Source organism: Hippoglossus stenolepis, chromosome 18, assembly GCF_022539355.2.
Source record: "Hippoglossus stenolepis isolate QCI-W04-F060 chromosome 18, HSTE1.2, whole genome shotgun sequence".
Taxonomy (NCBI): domain Eukaryota; kingdom Metazoa; phylum Chordata; class Actinopteri; order Pleuronectiformes; family Pleuronectidae; genus Hippoglossus; species Hippoglossus stenolepis.
The window spans coordinates 17621659-17643145 of NC_061500.1; the positions used below are offsets into that span (position 1 = coordinate 17621659).

The 21487-nt window shown below is 41.0% G+C and overlaps 1 protein-coding gene across 4 annotated transcripts; it reads left to right on the forward strand.

The window, feature by feature from the left end:
- Window positions 1-294: 294 nt before the first annotated feature.
- On the forward strand, window positions 295-21484 carry LOC118098220 (ceramide transfer protein). Of its 4 annotated transcripts, XM_035141846.2 has the most exons (19): window positions 295-961; window positions 2389-2523; window positions 10818-10934; window positions 11051-11116; window positions 13165-13272; window positions 13481-13619; window positions 14601-14684; window positions 14803-14960; window positions 15252-15344; window positions 15439-15525; window positions 15652-15744; window positions 15925-15996; window positions 16871-16966; window positions 17185-17317; window positions 17407-17477; window positions 17584-17712; window positions 18376-18505; window positions 19554-19690; window positions 19805-21484. In XM_035141846.2, the coding sequence occupies exons 1-18, from the start codon at window positions 851-853 to the stop codon at window positions 19679-19681; spliced, it is 1950 nt and encodes a 649-aa protein (XP_034997737.1). In that variant the 5' UTR covers window positions 295-850; the 3' UTR covers window positions 19682-19690; window positions 19805-21484. The 4 variants fall into 4 exon arrangements, with proteins under 4 accessions (XP_034997737.1, XP_034997738.1, XP_034997739.1 ...); XM_035141847.2 differs by lacking the exon at window positions 11051-11116; XM_035141848.2 differs by lacking the exon at window positions 15925-15996 and having other exon boundaries at window positions 296-961.
- Window positions 21485-21487: the final 3 nt, after the last annotated feature.

The window sequence follows — 21487 nt, forward strand, 5'->3', positions numbered from 1 at the left end:
TAGTACTCAGTGGGTTTTGGTTTTCCACAGTATGTAGTAGTACTCAGTGTGTTTAGTTTTCCATAGTATGTTTAGTAGTCAGTGTGTTTTAAATGTCCACACTATGGATACTCAGAGGGTTTTAGTTTCCCACAGTATGTAGTAGTACTCAGTGTGTTTTAGTTGTCCACAGTGTGTACTAGTACAATACTGTTTTACTTCTCGGTCTATTTTGAGTATTATAAAGAGGGGGCGGGGCCTTGCTCCGAATTAGGAGCGGATTTGGTGACGTCACGCGGGCCAGCGCCCCTGCCAGCCACACAAGTTGGAGCACGCGCTGATCCAGAGAGAAGCAGCAGACGTCAGAGGAACTCAGACGGAGAAACATGGCGCAGAGTTGGAGAGCTGTCTCTGGGCTACACAGGTAAACAACCGCTGACACGGACTCTGCGTCTCTCTGGAAGTCAGTGACGGATTACCCTGTGCCTGCCGACCGCCTGCCCGACAACACTTACCCACATATCTCCCTTCCCTGCCCCTTCTGGGACCGGACGGACGCGGGAGAGACGAGGCGGTGGAGCAGAGTTGACAGCCACCGTTCACCTGAATTGTGCGACCACAGAATGTGTGCCGACCATTTTATCTAACTGAGGTTAAATTGCGCGGTGTGGGAGCTTGTTATCGACCCCCACCGAGCCGGGGCTATTTCCTCCTGCACTCAGAGCTGTTAGCCGGTCGATAGCAACACAACATGGTTCGGTGAACTGTTGCTCCTGTAACACCAGCTTTGCGAACAGTGTCCGTGTACATTTGACCGTCTCTGCGTCACATGCCTGGTTTGTTTTGACACAAGCGTTAGCCACATAGCATAATGTCCGACAACCAGAGCTGGAACTCCTACGGCTCCGAGGAGGATTTAGAGCCCAGAGAGGAGCCTGCACATCCTGTTGGGAACGGCCGGTTCAGCGGAGTCCTCAGTAAGGTAAGAATCTCTCAGTGTACCTCGGTCAATGTCACTGCCAGGTGCTAAAGGGCATTACTGTAGCCTGTCTTCATACCAGGGGGAAACGAGGCAGTCTCACAGTGTTATGACAAATCATGGCAGGTCTGTTTGGGGGGAGGGTGATGCAGGATCACTTACCCTCCATCAACATTTGCACATGACTGCCCGGTAGGATTAGATCCCCCACTGAAGCGAAAGGAAAGCCCCCGATGTGAAATCGTATGGCGGAGTGTGTAATGCACAGCTAGCCACATTAGCCCACAAAGCCATCGAAACACGTATTGATTCATTTGCTGTGGTCTTGGATGCAGTTTGCAGTTCATTCCAGGTTATGCACGCATTAGCTGTGGGCTGCATTAATCTAATGTTGGTGCAGTGAGTGCGGGCATCTGGGGATCACATTCGGCCGCACAACGCTGTTAATAATATACCAAGTGGGGCCGGTGTTAGTTTTGCTAAGGGGACGCTGTGCAGATATTGGCGTTTTCCCTTTCAGAAAGGTCCGTGCTAATCTTGTGGGCGATGAGCTCATTTCAAAGGTTAAATCAGGACTGCTGCTCATCCCTGTGTCTCTCATGTCCACCACAATAACAACATGGACACAACAAATGGTACTGTCTTAGTGTCATATGTACAGTGATGCTGTGAAGAATACTTACCAAAGACATTTGTTGGTGGGACTAGTATAAGTTAAATATGCTTGTTAATTGAGTTCACTATGTAATAACAACTGTCTAGGATAGTGTTGATCTGTTTTGTTTTTCCTTTGGTAAACAGACAGTTAAGCCTGCTGCTAGACAAAGTCTTGGTAACCTAGTTTGCCATATGCCGCTGCTCACTTGTGCAATGCTTTGTTTTGGTCAAAATGACCACAGTTTAAATTAGTTAAGCTGCTGGCAAGCTAACGTGGTATTAATCTCACTGTACACTGTGTTTCCAAACAGATTGCATGTTGACCTGCTAACCAAGCATATTGTGAGATTAAGGAGCTCTGCATCCAGAAAAGCTCACCTGTTCAATCATACTAAGCCCTTTACACGTCACAGGACTTGTGACTTAAAATCCCACATGTGTCCTAATTCAGGTTTTCCCAGAAGTTCAAGCATCTCAAGTTAGGCACATGCACTTTCTATTTGTCTCCGAGGTAATCATCAAAAATGGAAACCACTCTCCAATTAAAGATTCATCAATATTAATAAAGACTTACTTTGTGTTACATTGTTAAGTCGTTGAGTCAGCTCTGAGGCTGTAATGTATAATATAAGGTGTTTACTATGTGTACAAGTAGTAGTCTTAGTGACTACATCTCAAGGTGGTATTTATTGCGAAAATATCATTGCTTAATGTGAGGTTTTCCTTGTCCCTCACTATACTAAGATGTTAATATAAATGCTTTGCTTTTCCAGTGGACAAACTACATCCATGGCTGGCAGGACCGTTGGGTGGTGCTGAAAAACAACACACTGAGCTACTACAAGTCCCAGGATGAGACCGAGTACGGCTGTCGAGGTTCCCTCTGCCTTAGTAAAGCTGTTATTACTGTAAGTTACACTGAGACTCTTCTCAAAGTAGAAATCTTTAGTTCTGTTAACATTTGAGCAACATTGGTTTTTTTTTTTTTTAAACGGCTTCCAGGAACGAATACTGATGCTTGTGTAAGAGTTCTACATTTGCTAAGAGTGCGGAAACAACACCTTTCAAGCCACCAAAAGAGAACAATCTTCCATTACAACATATAGTGTGCAGCATTGCTAATGAATGGATTGGGGCAAACACACAGAGGCTGCGGACAGGAGAGAAGTTATTCCTGCCAGTTATCAAACAACGCTGTGTTTCAAATCCATTGTCGCAGAAGAAGCGACACCCCATCTATCCAGGAACATAAATATTAATTTAGCAGTTTATTATAAAGTCCAGCTCTACATGTTAGCGATAAGAAAAGAGCAGAGGAGCAGAATCACTTGTTGACCTGTGCTGCGGGGTCTCCTTAATACACTAAAGGCTACAAGTAGAAGTTTTCCTTTAAGGCTTAGTTGCTGCACAAGCCTTAGTGAATTGATGTGTAGAGCATCAAAATAACTCAATCACTATTGATTTTATATATTATAGCAGCCCCCACTGTTAAGAAAAATCCCAGAGAAAGCACTGGCTAGGATTTTTTTTTGGTGTTGACCTCTTTATATCGGTTGAATTGCTGTGATAAGTATGGGCTAATCTGAATGATCTAAATGTATTCTATTCTTCTAAAATGTTCCCCTGTAGTGGTACTAACAAAGGGTTTTCTTATCTTATCAGTGTCTTATGATCCAATTATTTTGCTATTCAGAGTTGCCATAGCTGTGTCTTTGTTTTCATAATCACGTAAGTAAATTGCGGAAGCAAAATTAAATTATGACTTATCAGTAGAGTTATAATTGTTGGCATCAGCTGAACAAATTTGTCATGATAGTGTGTAGCCACTGACAATTGTATTCGACTAACTAATTCTTGGGCAACTATTGTTGTTTGCAATGATAAGAAAGTTGAAGAATGCTGGTAGAAGAATTGTACAACCAGCTTTGTTTCGTTTTGGCTCAAAGGGTTGGTTCTTGGCAAATACACCACCGTATAAGATTCCCTGAAGGTCCCCTTTGGCAATACTTATTTCCTACATTGCATGCTTTGTTCAAATTGCAACGGCAATGACACACTGTGCTAAGAAAAATACATTTAGCTTTTTATTATAAAATATATTTTAGTTATTGTGAAATCGCACAGGAACTCAGAGGAACTTTGAGCAGGGACAAAATAACTAATTTTTCTGCAGTTTCTCCAGTGCCTAAGTACTACCAGAACAAAGTATACAAATTTGTTAACATTTCATTAACACAAAGCCAAAATGTTCTAATACTGTGATGCTAGAACATGTTTTTAAAAATCAGCATGAATGGAACAAGTTTATTACCTGAGGAACATGAGAAGAAATTTAAAGAGCAACATCAGCTGTTCCTGCTTCCACCAGTATTTTATCCACCCACTCTCTTCCTCCCTTAAGCCCTCACATAGAGAATTTTGGCTTGTGACCCATAAGATGTCATTCAGATGTTAGGCATCCACCATATGTTTGTTCTTAAATTCATGAAGGAAACACTGGGCTATTTCCTGGATCCATGTGAAGGCCTTAGGCTTGACTTTCAGCTGATAACGAATGAGAAACTTAACTCTAAAATTTCTCAAACTCCATCTTCAACTGATAACCCCTTTTTTTTTTTTTACAAATAACTCCTGATTATGTCACAAGCAATGCTTGAGGGTAACTGGCCTGTTGGCTGACTCTAGTTCCAGTATGCTTTGTGGTAACACATTATTGGAAACATCATCATGTGATTAGTTATGCTGTGTCCCTGCATAGGACAGTCCAGCTCCAGACCATTCGGACCTGTGGTAGTCACAGCATACATTTCTTTAAGCAAGCACTCCCATGCTTATCAGGTATTCAATAATATCCTGTCTCAAAGATCCAATAGAACTGCCACACTTAACTAAGCCCAGACAAAATAATAATGCAAATGTGTCAACAGCACTTAATGCTGGAGGTTCTCACCATTTCACCTTTCATCATGTTTCAGTGGGAACCCAGGTCAGTCATTGACAGAGGCTAGGTCTATCTCTCTCCAAACAGTAACAAGGGAAATGAATTAGTTTGTATTCCCAGTCAGCGTGATGCATGATTTGCCTTTTTAGATGTATTTGTTCAGCTTTATCCATTCCCAGCATATGTAAATATTTACTTCCATGGTACTCTACTACAGTCATTCCTCATTCCAATGGAAATAGGCCTCGCCTCAGACATCTGGACCATAAATAATGAAGATTATAGCGAGTGATGGTGGTCAGCAGACAGTTATTGCCTTTTTAGAAAAGAAATGTTTTCTCTTTTTTTCTCCTCATTTCTTCTCATTGCTTTGAAAGTAACTATCAGACATGCTGTACTTGCACCATGTTATACAGTGAATTAACTGGGAATAGCTACTTTCACACCCATTGTGTTGAATGTTGCTAAAACCATGTAAAAGTTTCTTACAATAAGACTAACCAGGCTAACCTCTTCACACTTTGTGAAGACATGTGTGCAAACACAGTATCTACTCGGTTCAGAGTGTATAATCCATCTTAGTTGCACAATGAGTCATTCAGAGGTTTCATTTTAACACTAGAGTTGAGAAACTCCAGACCTGTAAGATAAAATTTGATTTCTTCTTTGTAGAGTCATGTTTCAAAAACGGACATTATAATAATATGACTGAACACGGCACCTGCAGCTCATTGCTGGTGGTTCACAATTCTCCTATTTACTATGTTTCTTATGTCTTGTCTGGTTCAGTGAAATTTCAGCGGATTTCAACAGCTTCTGGTTGATTCAGTCTCAAATAAAACTGGAGCATGTAGGTTTTGCAAAGGGAGTAACCAGGCAGAGCTGCTGGATTAGATTACGTTATTTGCTGTGCATGCCATTGTGTCTACCACCTGTCTGTGTCTCTACGCCATTATAGGTAAGTCATATGTTTACAGCCAGCTTTATTACTAAACTTGATGTCACTAACTGAATTGGGTATAATTCAGTGTTGAGATCTAAACAAATGATTAATATTACAGGTACAAGAGATGTTTGTACAGACGTTTACCATCTAAGTAATAATAGGTTATCAACCAAGGCAACTTGAACATTCCTGGATTAATGTAAACCAGCTCAGTTTGAAATGCAGCTTTAGCCACGGCTAATGTTAACCATTCATCTCCCTATGTTCTGTACATTCAGTGGCTCAGATACAGGGTCATACATTTTAACTTAAATAATTGAACAATTCCTTATTTTTAACCTGATTGTAAACAACTAGTGTGCGTTGGTTTCAGACTTTATCTGTACCTCAACAGGCTGGTAACTACCACTGCCATTTTTAGCTACATGGCAAGTTAATAAGAGCCCAGACTGGATCTATATTAGTTTGGAAGCGGGATTATCATTTTTATTTTTATTTTCAGTGGCACTGGATGTGAGGATTTGGCTCTTTCCCCCATCACATCACAGCAAAAACCTATTGAGGTAGTTAAAGAGTTAAAGGAAGAGAAAGAAAGATTAGTGATCAAGTAGAGCTCAAACAAATAGTTGGGAGTGACATCAGGCTTTGTGGAAATTACAAAGTGTCTCCTGACAGGAACTGAGACTCTTCCTCATACGATGGAACTTCCGCTACGTGGAGGGTCGTGTGTGTGTGTGTGTGTGTGTGTGTGTGTGTGTGTGTGTGTGTGTGTGTGTGTGTGTGTGTGTGTGTGTGTGTGTGAGAGAATGTTTTCAAGGTTCTTGCTGTCACCCCTGTTGATTTAGTCTTCCCTTTCCCTGTCTTTCACTGACCACTTGGTGCGTCAGTGTTTCCTCCACCAGTGCAACAGGGATTCAGTGTCTCCAGAAAGATGTTCCTGGCTCCAGACCAGAGTAGTAATGTTGCAAGTACAAGAGACTGTATTTGTCACAATCTCTTCTCCTCAGAGTGTAATTATCAGGTTTAAATGAGCACAAATGAATGATGAAATTCAGTAATGTTTGGCGCAATCCTTGTAGGGTTTCTCAATGTTTTCATTGGTTTAAGTCCCCTAACCTTTTTAAGTACTGAAAATCCTAGGCTTATTTAAATGGAACTCCCCTCCATTCGCGTCTCGGGATTGTGACTTTAGACACGTACACCAGCTCGATACAGAGGTTGGAAGGGAGAGCACAGAATGTCTTCTTGAAGCTGAGTAGGACGTTTATGTTGGAAGAGAATAGACACAGATTGAAGCTGTTTTGTTTTGTCATTTAGATATTGGCCTTCATCTTATTTGCTACACATAGAATCCAAGACTAACACTGATGACATTAGTGTGGGGAATAATCCCAGCTGAGTGACTGGTGGGCCCCACAAAAAGGGTGGCAGTTTGACAGACATCAGAAATAGTTCTTGGCAGAGGCTCCTCAGGGCAAAAATAGGCAAGGATGACAATACAGTTGCCTAAATCAACAAAAGACAAACTGCTCTGCTGGGAAATTACATCTATATCTTCACTACTGGTTGACTGTGTGGTGTTATTTTGGTACACACAAACACATTGGGCCCTTTAAGCATCATATGGACATCCCACTTGACCTTAACATCTCCTTATGAGCATTTTTTTTTTTGTCACAGATATTTTTGCTGGACACAACTGTCAGTGCCTGATAAAAAATAACTTGCTGCATCTATAATTGTTTTGCCTTATTTGAGTTATTTCTTTTGACCCACTAAAATAATCAAAGTCTTTTTTTGTAGTGGGATGTCAAGTGCTTTTGTGTAGTTTGATCTTAAGTATCCCTCCATCCATTTCTTAGTACTGCTGGTACTGTGCATGGTCACAGGGGGTTGAAAGGTATTTCACCACTGAGCAACAGAAAATCTACAATTTAACTTTGTTCTACATCATCCAATATTTCTGGAGTTGTTTTTACACCTTTTATTTATCTGCTTGTCTTTCACATAGGATCCAGACTGGACATTTTTCAGCCTGTCACGTCGTCTTGTAAAGTGCAAGGCTGCTGAGATGACCTTCCTGTGATAGATTATTGTTTACGGTAGTCTTGGATCCTTGTGAACTTTTCAAGCCTGGTGCATTTCTCATCCTCAGTATACCCATGACCCCATTGTCCAGCGGTGAACAAGAGGAACTTGCTTTCTCACTTTCCTAGCAACAAAATCCCACTAAAGTTCCCCACGTCAACTTGCAAGTTGTAGGCAGGAACATCCCAAATATAATTGTATTCCTCTATTATAATATAATAACTTACTTGTTCAGTCATTGGGCTGGTGAAGTTGTATTTCAAAACACATCAGTGTAATCCTGGCCATAAAAGGTAGAGTCTACTGATCTTTTGGCTTTCTTATAACTGATGCATCATGCTTGTGTCCTTCCTTGCTTTTGCTTCGTCTTCTTTTAAATGAGCATCGGTAAGCATTGGTAAGCTTTCAGTAATGTTGCACATTACTGACGCAGAGCATCTGGTCTTGGCCTCAACACCGTCCAGGTGTCAGGCAACATGGCCAAGTCACACTCCTGCAATGAAACCTCTTTAAAGACCCCATAGTGGGCAATTTCTTGCTCTGCCAACTCATTAAGTTATACAATCTTCTGCAATGATTTAGGCTCCGACTCTTATGGGCGCATGCATTCACTCGGCAATCATAAATTGCAAGCTAGCAATTGTTAATGATCATATGTGCCTTTTTTATTCCAGCTTGCTCTGGTGAATTGAATTTGTAAATTGTGTTAACCTTGTATGGTTTAAATAGAATTGGTGAATGATCAATACAGTGTAATTATATACTTAATCTTACAATACCTTATTAATTAAATATCCCCCAAAAATCAATAAGGGGCTTAATTAAATAAACACTTGAGTTGTTAACAGCATTCACAAATGTTTCCTCAGTGAAAGCTGTTCTGGCAACACTGCTGATTGTTTGCTTCCATAGTAAATGATTGCACTTACTGTGGATTACAGGCAAACTTACACAGAGATCCCAGGGTGTTTTTTATATCACTAAATACTTGGAAAGGATACAATGAGGACTTGAAGACATTTTATATACAAAAAGTCAACTTCACAGTGACATTATGATGTTCAGCAAAAAGAGACTTTGACCTTAAGTCTTGTTCCTAGACTGGTTGGCAGAGGCAAACAACAACAAGGCAGTAATTCTAGTTTTTGTCGTGCTTACACTTTAACTGCTGCTCATTCATGCTATTGCAGTTCTAGGTCTCTCTCTAGCTGTGTCCTCGACTACGCTTGAGCAAGCCAGACCTTCTCGCATAGACTATTGTGTGCTTTCAATTCGATTATACCTTGAGTGTGATTTAGCATTAGGACTTACTGCAGAGGTGTCCTTTCAGAGGGCCTGATGCATTTGGTAAACAGTACACAGGTAAATACCATTCTCGCTACCTTCCCCCTCTCCCAGCCCACACATCAACACATACACACTCCTTGGTTGCTGGCCATGCCAGCATAGCACTTTTACAGCACTGACAGTCCACTGGAGGGCTATTAGGAATATGCTCCATCCTGCAAGTTGCCTTAAAAGGCCAGTTCCTATGGGACAGTGTCTGAAAGGAGCTGCTGTGCCTCTGGTTCATCTTTGGCTTCTATCTGTTTGAGATAGGCCTATGTTAAAGATATTTTATTCACATTACTGTGATTGTGGCAGACTGCCATATTTCCAGGTGTTAAAATTAGCTCAAGAGCAGATTGTCTCTCTCCATGTAACAAAGAAGCAAAATAAGCAGTTTGTCTTTTCTGGGTGATTCCAGTAGCTATTAACATGGCCCCCTCTCGCATATGCCTCTCTCTGCACTTCCTGAGCAGGAAACAGAAAGGCTTTTCCTCTTGTTTTGAAAGGAACATAAAATCAAGTTAAAATGTATGACAGCATTATCATGTTTATCCAGTCACATGGGTTGCCAAAATGGTAAATAGTCTGTATTTATTATGTATCCTGATGACCATGCAAAGCGCTTCACAATGCATGGATGTGCAGCACTTTCTCGTCACTCATCAATCATTGCTGTCGGGGGCAATTTGGGGTTCAGTATCTTGCCAAAGGCCTCGGATCGAACTGCTGACCCTCTATTAGTGGACGACTCACTCTACCTCCTGAGCCACAGCCACAATCATATCACGATGTTCTTAACACATGATCACAATCTGAATTTCACCCACAATTTGAAAAGTCCTATCGAAAATATCCAGACTCAAACCAGCCAGTGGACAAGTGTATTTGCACCATTTAAAAAAACAAACAAAAAAAACCCACATAATAGAGCTTACACCTTCAACAAGCCTCAACAGTCCCCTTATATTCAGTCAAGCTGCACCAAGTTGAACACAATCATAGATACAAACCCCCTATGTCTGAATTTTTCCCCCCAAGATTCACACATCATTTTATCTGAGCTGGAGCCTGTTTCAACATTTTCATTGATTTCTTAATCTTAAAGATAGTGCAACAACATTCCTGGATCTACCCTCTTATCCAAATCCACACCAAAATTTAACAGGCTCTTCCCTGATTCATATCGCATCCTTCCACCAAGTTCCTTGGTAATCTGTCCTGTAGTTTTTATGTAATGCTGCTATATCAGACAAACAATCACTGATGAAAAAATATTGTCCTTGTCAGAGGTAATAACAATGCATTAATGTCACTGTTTTCAAAATGTCTTTAAAACCTGAGCTAAACTTTATTCTAAATATTTAACAAAGATGTAATCAGCAACTGGATGAATAAATAACATTTCTAAAAATGTTTCATGTGCTCAGAAATCAAATTGAAAAGAGTCATAGTAGTCTTTGTAGTTACTGATTTTATCAAGTTCAATAGTGATTGTGTTTCATAGTTGCTTGACAAATTAACATTTTATTGAGAAATATCTGACTGTGCAGAGCCACACTCCTCATCAGCCATGCTTCTACCTTACATTGATATTGTTTTTCAAATTTGCTGTGTGACATAATTTGGCCAATTAGCTCATCCATCTTGTAGGTGATGATCCTGTTGGGTTGTGAACGTAGCTGGATCCACACTGTTAGGGGAGACATAGTATTAGTTGGACCTAAGATGTCGTCAGATAATCCACCTATTTAATAGAAGCCTCCAATATCTGATCCTCTCTCAGCTTCGGTTAGAAGTCAACAGGATTTGATTATAATGACTGATACTGACCCTAACAGTATATTTTCAATACACACTAACTAACCTAACTTTTTGATCTGTATTACTTCCTGTTTTAGCCTCATGAGTTTGATGAGTGCCGGTTGGACATCAGTGTGAACGACAGTGTGTGGTACCTGAGAGCACAAGACCCAGAGCACAGATACCAGTGGATTGACTCCATTGAGCTGCACAGGGTAAGTCATGCACATTCTATCACAGCAGACAATGAAGTGGTCATATCAAAACACACAAAATCCTTGTCACATTCGAAGCAAATTAGAATCATCATTGATGTGTGTGTTTCTGGTAGAGTATCACAGAGAGAACATCAGACAGGGGAGGAGTCCAGGGAACAATAATCATCCCTCCACTACTGGTGCGTTTGTCAACAAGTTTGTAGGAATTCAGGACTTTCTAATTACCTGTGCAGTGCACTGTAGTGGCACGTGTGTTTGTGTGTGTTTGTTTGTATGCACGGTGCATCATCCACATTCATCTAGTCCATAGAAGAAGAGCATAGGCCAATCAGCTACATCATCAAAACTGGTGACTGGATTTTAATGTTGATGCTGATCGGTGCAGTTGTGAGTTTTCAGCCACTACACCTTCAGTCTGTCTGCCAAAACACATGCTGCTCACACATGGGCCTTCGTGTGGGGAACCCCCCCCACCCCACGCACACACACACACACACACCTCCTTTCCCTCTCACCCGCTCATTTCAGCACCAGGAAGACATCATGACTCAGAGCAGGAGGGGTGTCCACCTCATGCACATGCATGCACGCCCAACCGTCATCCCACCCACCATGAGTCACTGCTGAAAACTCTGACTTAGAGGGAACTGCTTCCCTCCTTCCTAACTCACATTACTCACACTCAGCAGCCCAGCGTCTCCAAGGAGACACAACACACCACAGCTAACACTGGAGTCTTCCCATGGTTTGAGAGAGTGAAACATCAACACATGAAAACAACAATCGTTTCTAGGAGACAGTCGCAAAAGTAATCTTGTAGAATATGTTCTTATAATGTCTGGTCATCTTTTATTGTAAACTGTGTAAAATGTTATACATAATATATCACATTAAAAAAAGGATGTCCTGTTCAGGGCAGCTTTCTTATCAGCACAAGGCTTCATTTCCTCTATTGTCAAAGTCAGTAGTATGTGTTCATTGAGGCTTTAATCTCCACTTACACCTACATTACATAACAGTTGCACAGCATCATTGTGCTGCATGCAGCTTAAGAACATGTCCGTGTGTGTGGCCATATACTAAACAGTCATTGACGGGAGGCCCAGCAGCTGATAAATGTTACTTTACTGCTGCTTTATTTAATATTTTTAGATTTTAATCAATAATTAAGCAGCAACAAAGCCTCTGCTTGTTTGGCTGTGCTTTTTTCTTTTTCTTTTGTTCTGTCATCAAACAGATTAAGCGACCTGGTTTAGATAGTGCAATCTGTGCTGATGAAGTCAGTGGGGTAGCAACATGTTGGCTAAAGGGCAAACAACCGTGACTGAAATCCATGAGAGGCGGAGTTACTTCTGGTCGTTGACCGATAGTTACCCTAAGCTCTTTCAAATGCCAGTCACGTGCATGTATCTATACATGCACGTGACTGCCCTCTTGTGGTTGAAAGCAGAAGTGTGTCTTAAAGGGAATACACCCGAGGCTGGTAGATCAAAGATCTGGTAGACCAGCTCAGTGGTAGTCGCCTTCGACGGCCCCTTGCTGTCCTTCTCTATTTTTGTTGGGTGACGAATGGCCTGTCTTCTGGCAGCTCTCCTCTTTCCGAGAGTGACTCCAGCAAGCTTGATCAGGTCCCTCATACACGGTGTGACAATGATTGGCTGCTCATCAGAGTCGCCAGCCTCACCACCCCTGTTTCTCTTCTCCACCAGCCTCTGTACCTGCTCTGTCGCTGGTGTGAACAAGCGTCTATTCTGAGAGGCCGGGCTGCTCGATTAGAGGAGAGGGGAAACAGTCAAGTTTAGAGGAAGAATATGTTTAATTTCAACGTAAAGATTATTATTATTACCACGAAGGTGTTGTAAACTGCTTTTGTGGTTTCTAATGGAGTTTCAACCGTTCCAAATACAGTATTTGGATGTTAAACAAAACTACATGAAAGTAGTTGAAGATCATTGTTATAATAATGTGCTAGTTAGGCTAAAAGTGCCATGTGGGAACACTTCAGGTCAAATGAACATTTCGAAAATAGAGAGTACTTGGATCAGTTTAACTGGCCTGAAAAAGAAACTCAGTTATGGCTCATTCTTCACTGGCTTCATACGCCAAAGAATGTGGCTGTGCATTTTTTTATTTTTTATTAGATTAATGTAGGTGAAGTATTTTCGTTATTAAGCCTTTGTTGTTATGACACAGCTCACTTGATTCCTCTCTGTCCTGTCTTCTACAGGTTGACTGTGGTTATGGCTCAGAGTCCAGTCTGCGGAGACGTGGCTCCATGCTGTCTCTCACGTCAGCCACCAGCGGCTTCTCTGCCACCTCCACATCCTCCTTCAAGGTGGGTTTTCCGGTTAATGTTTACTGTAGCTGAAGAAAGCATTGCTTTCAGATTATTATTTGCACACATGAGGGGTGCTTGGATATTTATGGAGGCACACACAAGCAGTGCATTTTGTCATCTTGTTGTTGGCAGTGGAATGGTTGCATAGTGGTCCATTGGAAATATAAACACAAGCCTAACCACTCTGTCGCTTTACTTTCTTCAGAAGGGTCACAGCCTGAAAGAGAAGCTGGCAGAGATGGAGACCTTCAAAGATATTTTGTGCAGGCAGGTGGACACGCTTCAGAAATACTTTGACAGCTGTTCAGATGCCGAGTCCAAGGATGAGCTGCAGAGGGACAAAAGTAAGAGCCACACACACCTACACTCCTATTTAACAGTGCTGTGCAAAAATATCTATTCACTGGTTTTCAAATATAAGCATTTGTCATATATAATAGTAAACTGAAAATATTTTTGTTTTACTCTTGTTTTACATTTTGAGCATTAACAGTGAGCATTTCCCACTACCTTGTGTGTGTGTGTGTGTTTTTCTTTTTTTTTTTAAAGAGTAAGTTTATTTTTATAGTGCTAAATCACAACATATATTATTTAAAGGCACGTTAAAGAGTTAGGTCAAGACTTAACAAGACAATATTCTAGAGAGTGCTTGCTCATAATGAGCAACCAGGAAAATGACCAATCGATAATGCAGCTTTTTCTTAGGGTTATGCTTAAAATTAAGTTTACGTTAGGTTAAGGGGCAACTAAATGCATTGTGTTAGGGTTAGTGTGTGTGTCCTCACATTTATAGAATGTGTGTGTGTTACATAACTGGTACTACAACGATGTATATGTCTAAGAGAATCTTTAGTTTACTTGTACTAAGATTAAGAAAAGATACGTAGTTTGTAAGAAACATGTAGTGAGTGTTGCAAAGAATGTGATTGTGTGTGTTGTGACTCAGAAAGTAGTTCTTCCAGTAGCCCCCTCACTCTTACCCTGTCTTGGTCGGCTGAACATTTGTTCATGGCAGCCTGTGCAAGGCGTCTGTAGATGGCCACGAAGAATGAAGCCCTGCTTTTGTTCTGCTCGCCCCTTCTTACTCTCTCACCCTCTCTCTATTCTGAAGATGAAACCAGACCATTGTCACATTGTCCAGCACAGCAGAGTCTGTTGGTGTGCTGTGGTTTGAGTTGTTGAATGGGCCACAATGTGCTACCTTGTCCGTGAACCTTGGATTACTTTCAGTAGGGTCCCACAAGAAAAGGCTTGTGTGTAGCAACTACCTGTTTGGTGCTTTTAGTATTTGCTTCCCCTCTCTGAGACTCGTTTTCTTTTTTCAGTCGTGGAGGATGATGAAGATGACTTCCCCAACACCCGCACAGATGGAGAGTTTCTGCACAACAACAATGGCAGCAAAGAAAAATGTGAGTAGTGCAGCCGCAGCCCCAGAAAACTAGTTTTTTTTCCTCTCTAACCTGAAACATTCATGACTACATAAGCAGCAATCAAAGTTATGGATGATGATGCTCTTCTTTTGTGCAGTGTTCCAGGCTTTGAGTCCCAAGGGAATCAATGGCATAGACTTCAAGGGGGAAGCCATCACATTCAAGGCCACCACAGCCGGGATCCTGGCCACTCTGTCCCACTGCATCGACCTGATGGTGAAGAGAGAGGACAGCTGGCAAAAGAGAGTGGATAAGGTGTGTAACATCTGGATCACTGCAGCGTCCAGATGGCCATGTTTCATCCATAATTTCTTTATTTACATTTTAATGAGAGACGTCTTTTTAAGATATAGAACCTGTATTACATACATACATACACACTTGCATACTTTAAAAAGATCAGTAGATATTTAATTGGTGCTGTAACATTTTGTCTACAGTGGAGAAAAGGATTTGATGCCAAGTCAGCCCACTGTACATGCTGTATCTGCACAAATTCCTTTTCACAGCTGTGGCTGTAAATTGATTTTATATATTTGTTTGTAGGAGATGGAGAAAAGGCGAAGAATAGAGGACAGCTACAAATCAGCCCTCAAGGAATTGAAGAAAAAGTCTCACTTTGGAGGTCCCGATTATGAGGTGAAGTAAATGTGACATTCATCCATGATGCATCATGATTATCGGGTTGTGTACGAATCTTTGAAGTAACATCCCCTCTCCATTTAATTTACAGGAGGGTCCAAACAGCCTCATTAATGAGGATGAGTTCTTTGATGCAGTTGAGGCCGCTCTTGACAGACAAGACAAAATTGAGGAGCAGGTGAATATAAGATCAGAAATTGTTTAATTACAGAATGTGAACTGTGACGTACTGAAAAGAATATGTGAAATACAAGTATTTTTGGTGTCAAACATGATGCAACTACCCATGTTTGTGTGTTTGTAGTGCCAGACTGAAAAGACAAGGATACAGAGATCCAGCCCTGTTCCCCTCGCAGACGTCTACTCCAGCACTGGCTCACACAGATTCTCTAATAAGGTTGTTAAATTCTTCACACACTTAAACTACACAAGCCACTCTCATCCGCTGCATTTCTTCACCTTCCTTATTTTCTCTCATTTCACACATTTCGTTTTTTTTATGTGTCACATCACTTTTGTGTAACTCTCCTTTTGTTTTTTTTGTCCATCATCCCCTCGGGTTTAATTTCCCCTGTAGCCTCATAGTCAGCCCCCCCCTACTCTGATAGTCAGGGCCGCTCCTCACGATGTCCACAGATTCAGTGCAGAGGTAACTTCCTCTGTGTTTCCTCTGCATAGACTAAACCTGATGTTCGCATGAATCCGCAGGAAGAGCTCACGCTTATTTAATAATACCCTGTGTAACCCTCTACCTTGCTGTAGTAGCATCAAGCATGAACTCCTGTGTGTGGAATAATAGTTTTTTTTATCTTTATAGTCAATGTGCCACCAGCTCTGTTGTGTTGCATATAGGTGTAAATGTAGGCCTGTCTGTAAAATCAAGGCTTTTTTAGTCAAATCAGTTTTTTGTCTTAGTCCAAAAAAGTACAATGTCTTCTTTAGTTTTCATCAGGGAAATTTTAGTTTCACTTCATTTTTTATTTTCCTGAGGATCATCACAATCTTTGATATGTGACATGGTTAACTCAGTCACTGAGAGTCCGTTAACATCCACATCCACTGCCCTTGATAATGTTTGTAACTGTTGGCGTGCTAGCCTGCATGTTTGTAGTTTGTCCCAGCTGTTTTACTGTGGCTCTAAGTTAAAGAAGGATTGTGGTTGAGGTTGAGGATTGTAGGCCAATGTTACTGGGATGAATAAAGTAACAGAGACAAGATTTTGGCCAATAAATTGAGCTTTTTTTGTGCCACAGGTCAAACAGATTGTCGTCTGCTGTAGAGATGTTTTTAATTCATAGTCACAGTTTATGAACATAGGTTAAATATATGTTTAAACACATCTTTTTACATAATTTATGAATTAAACAACATTCTTGATTCATAAACATTTAAGTGCAGCTATGTGTTTGTCTGGTTCTCACCATTCACTCCATCATGTCATGTTGATCTCTGAGGACCTTTTTCCAATTGTCATTACACAATCGATATCACCTCCTCCTTTTGTCTCTGGGCTGTCGTTATAGGTGGAGGAGATGGTGCAGAGTCACATGACCTACTCCCTGCAGGATGTCGGTGGAGAGGCCAACTGGCAGCTGGTTGTGGAAGAGGGAGAAATGAAGGTAAGATATTCATATTTATATCAGATGACTGAAATAGCTGATGTTAAAATGTGTCTTTAATACTATCTCCTACTCATACAGTAAATGATGAGGCCTGAAAATACATTTACTTGTATAGAAAACGTATAATTGGACCAAAGCCAATCCTAGATTTATAAAAGGAATCCTTCATTAGAAAAAGTGGTTATGCATTGTTTTTTCTTAAAATGTGTGTGCAGGTGTACAGGAGAGAGGTGGAAGAAAATGGGATCGTTTTGGACCCTCTGAAGGCCACTCACTCAGTAAAGGGGGTGACTGGTCATGAGCTCTGCCACTACTTTTGGGACACCTCCTATCGCAACGACTGGGAGAGTAAGTCTTTTCTAAATCAGTTTTAGTCAAGAGCCAATTTACTGGTCAGATATAATTAAAACTCTTCATGTCCTCTTGTCTTCCTTCAGCCACGATTGAAAACTTCAATGTTGTGGAGACGTTGTCGGAAAACGCAGCAATTGTCTATCAAACGCACAAGGTAAGAGCCACCGGATCACTGCGCTCAACAGTGGAATGGATCAGCTTGTTTTGATCACGTTTTGTCTATGACCTCTGTAATCTGACGTAAGAATGATCTGTTCCAGCGGGTGTGGCCTGCGTCTCAGAGGGACGTTCTGTACCTTTCCGCCATGAGAAAGATCTTAGCCAACAACGAGAACGACCCCGACACCTGGCTGGTCTGCAACTTCTCTGTGGATCATGACGATGCTCAGGTGAGACACCAGGTTCCCTTAGATCCACTTAGATTACACTTAGACACCAAAGCCTCTCTTAGTTCATTTAGTTAATTCATTTAGTTTTACATTTTTGGCTGATGCTTGCTTCTTCTTCAAAGCTTTACTTGGCCTTGCACCTCCCCCACTGAGTCAGTTCATAGTGCAGAAGGACACTAGTGGTAGGGTGACAAGGGCAATCACCAGAAGGGACTGTGTTGTGCAGTACAGACGTGGAGTCAGTTTTCTGACTGAGAAGACAGTCAACCAACTACTGGAATAGTTTACTAAAGAAACCTTACATAACCTTTAAATACAAACTTAAGATTTGGCTGAAAGCAAACCAAACTTGTGATCATGTGTATTTGTGGCTTTGTATTGTATTATTTCACTTTTATGGTGAATTTTAATCAGGGGTTATTTACTTGTTTTTATGGTATGCATAATGCACATAAATTACCCATAGATATTTGTAATTATAAAAGACATCACTTTATTTCAGGTCGTCATGTGGGAACTGGTTATTGAAGTGAAAATAAGCTTATACAGCTAACTCTGGCTCATTTGCAGGATTTGTGTCTGTTAATTAACAAGCTCCGTCCCTATCAAAGAAATAAAACTAATAAAAAATGAATTCATTGTCTGTCTTGTCACTTTCCACAGCCGACCAACAAGTGTGTCCGCGCCAAAATCAACATCGCCCTGATCTGTCAGACCCTGGTCAGTCCACCAGAGGGAGACAAAGAGATCAGCAGAGACAACATCCTGTGCAAAATCACATACTTCGCTAATGGTGAGTGTGGATCTGTGCTTTGGGCTGTAGTCGACTTATGAACAGTGTGGAGTCTAAGGTATTAAAACTCTCAAATGTAATTTACAAAAGTAAATTGAAAATATTTTCTTCTGCCCGTGTTAGGTTGTCTTATATTTAGGAAATCTTTCTGTTTTTGTTTTCTCACCTACAAACTGTGGTATTGTGAATTTAGCTGTTTTATAATTTAGTGTGGGGCTTCTGTCGCAACCATCAAACTTGTATCAGATACTGTCACCACTATAAGCAACAAGCTACTAGTTATAGCACGAGGGAAGCTCAGTGTCTCTTGATGAGCAAAGTGTTGATGTAGCAAAAACTTCATTTTCTATAATTTAATTATTAATTTTAATCGATTAATCATTGCTTCTTTTTTCTGCCACTTCTGCAGGTTCAGGTTGTGTTATTGTAATTAATGCTATCAGCAGGGATTGTTGTTGTTTACTGCTGGGAAGTCCTGAAGAGCTGTTGTATTATAATGATGATGATAAATAAGTTTAGGCTCCATCCTCCCCACTGGTTCTCCATCATACTTTCATACTTTTAGTATGAACCTTGTATTCTGTGTGATATCAAAGAGTCTGAAATTGAACTTTGTGAATGCTGCTGAATCCCTGATGATAGAAGGGGCCTTAACTTTTCTATTATAAGATATGAAGAAAAAGAATGAATCAGCAGCTCTGCCAGTGTCCGCTACAACCACCGCTGCTGTTGGAGGAGAATATTAGTCATTTCTAACAGGAGGAAATATGCCCTCTGTGTGTTTGCATAAAATCTCCTTTTATAAATATGTGTGCCTAGTAAATTATGAAAATACACCATCGCTTATTGACACCGTTCCTTCCCTGGGGTGTTTGGTTTGTGCGTCACTCACGGCTTGGGGCTCACTTTGTGCTCAGAAAGGCAAATGTGTATAAAATCCTTCCCAGGGTTGAGGGAAAATTTATTTTCAAAGCAGCTCAAACTAGTTAAGATGTGAACACATGTGCTGAGTAGTGCAGTAAAATGTATATTGTGTGTGTCCGTGCAGTAAATCCAGGAGGCTGGGCTCCTGCCTCCGTGCTCAGGGCCGTGGCTAAGAGAGAGTACCCCAAGTTCCTCAAGCGCTTCACCTCCTACGTCCAGGAGAAAACATCCAGCAAACCCATCTTATTCTGAAGCGCACAGGTAACAAAGTCACTGCCACAGTTTACTAATCAGATCGTATGAATTCACATGTCACCTCTGAATATTATTCAGTTACCTGCAACATGTTAATATTCAGGATTTCCATCTCTCCAGAGACACGAGGACAGGACTCCCCTTGATTCCCTGCTGCGATGAAGACACAAGTTCCCAAGAGGGATTTTTTCCTCCTCATCAGTTATTCCAAAAAATGTTGTGCCACCAAAATGAATGCTAATAATTTCAAGAGCGCTTAATATTTGTTTTTATTCCTCTTCATTGTGGTTTAATGGATTAAAAGATTAAACTGCAGCTTTTCAGAAGGCATGAGAAAGTGCACCGAGCCTGTTACCAACAACCCCCCCCCCCCGAGGTGGTTGCAGCAGACACCACATCACACCATGTTTCCTGGTCCTGTAGAGAACTGACTGTCAGTGCAGCCACCAAGTCAGTCTGCGTCTCTGACAAGTATATTAATATATCAATGTACGTATGTTCAATAAGAAGTTTGTAAAAAGGAAATTGTAGATCTTTACTCGCAGACTGTAATATTTAGTTCATATTATGCTTGTTTTTGCTGAAGTCATTTCCCAGCATTCTTTGAAAGCTGCTAACTTTATCGAGTTAAAACATGATTGATTTGAGATGATCATCTTTTCTGTATTGAGTCCAGAGGGCTGTCATGAACCCGTGACCCCTATGAAGTAAGACTTGAACTTTTTGACTTCGTCTCTCTCATGAAAAACGCCTCACGTCGGTGCTGATGGAGAGACGGGCCGAAGAGTTTCTATTTATTTAAATGCACAAAAGAGAGTTCGTCTACATCGTTAGCCCGGCTTTATTTCTGTGTCATTGTTGATATGTTCCAGTTTCGTAGCATATCCTGTATTTTGAATGTTAAATGAAATGTAAATAGTGTCACTAACATTTTCAGCGAAGGTCCTCCAAGCGTTTTTATGAGAGTCGAGCCCAAATGCCTTAGTGTTACAGGAAGATGTAGCTTCAGTTGGGTGTCAGGGTGCGGTTAGTGCACCCGGTAAATCACTAGTGAAGTGCCTCATGGCTTATTTCCCTATATTATTGTCCTTCTCCATTTGGAGACTGTTTCAAATGTGTCCTGCGAGTCATTTGCTGAGAGCTAGCGGGATGTTTTAGGTCTAGTGTCAGAAAAGCAACATTTCAGTTCATATTCTTGCTGTTTCTTACATGTGCTGCGTACTGACATGACAACCGCTCATAGTCAGGTTGGGTCGATGTGTCGTGTATTTTCTGTCCAAGACTGTTGATAATACACGTGCAAAGCTAAAAAGTCCAAAGTACCTGAGTTGATTTTTACAGGAACTTCTTCCATGATGACTTTTGGTTTTAAGTTTTGATCGCGTTCCCTTATTTTCCAGACTTTTCAAAGTAAAACTTTCTCAGCTCTTGTACCATTTCAACTTGTGGACATCCAACGTCTTGGGTCATATCACTGATGTTAATGTGCAGCCGTGTTTATCAGTCTTCAGTCTTTTTGATTTTAGAGCTTGTAGCTGACTGATGTGGGTGAGAGAACAAGTGAAGCCAGATGACACTCAGCCTTTCAGCAGAGTGGGAAGACGCCACACTGAAGCTCTCTCACCTGAAGCCAGACATTTCTAAAACAAGTTTAGTTCTTCACAGGTTGAATGTGATTAGAGAAACATTTTTGTAAATTATTTGTTCATACTAATGCTGTGGGATCAACTTACAAAATGTACTGTGACAACGTGGCACTTGTGCCCTGTTTTAAAAGTGAAATAAATAAGTTTATCCTTCCGT

Bases quoted from the DNA above. Each gene is read 5' to 3' on its own strand.
- LOC118098220 (XM_035141846.2), top strand. From the start codon at position 851: ATGTCCGACAACCAGAGCTGGAACTCCTACGGCTCCGAGGAGGATTTA. The intron at 962-2,388 runs GTAAGAATCTCT...TTGCTTTTCCAG, and splicing joins TCAGCGGAGTCCTCAGTAAG to TGGACAAACTACATCCATGG. The intron at 17,478-17,583 runs GTAAGAGCCACC...GATCTGTTCCAG, and splicing joins TTGTCTATCAAACGCACAAG to CGGGTGTGGCCTGCGTCTCA.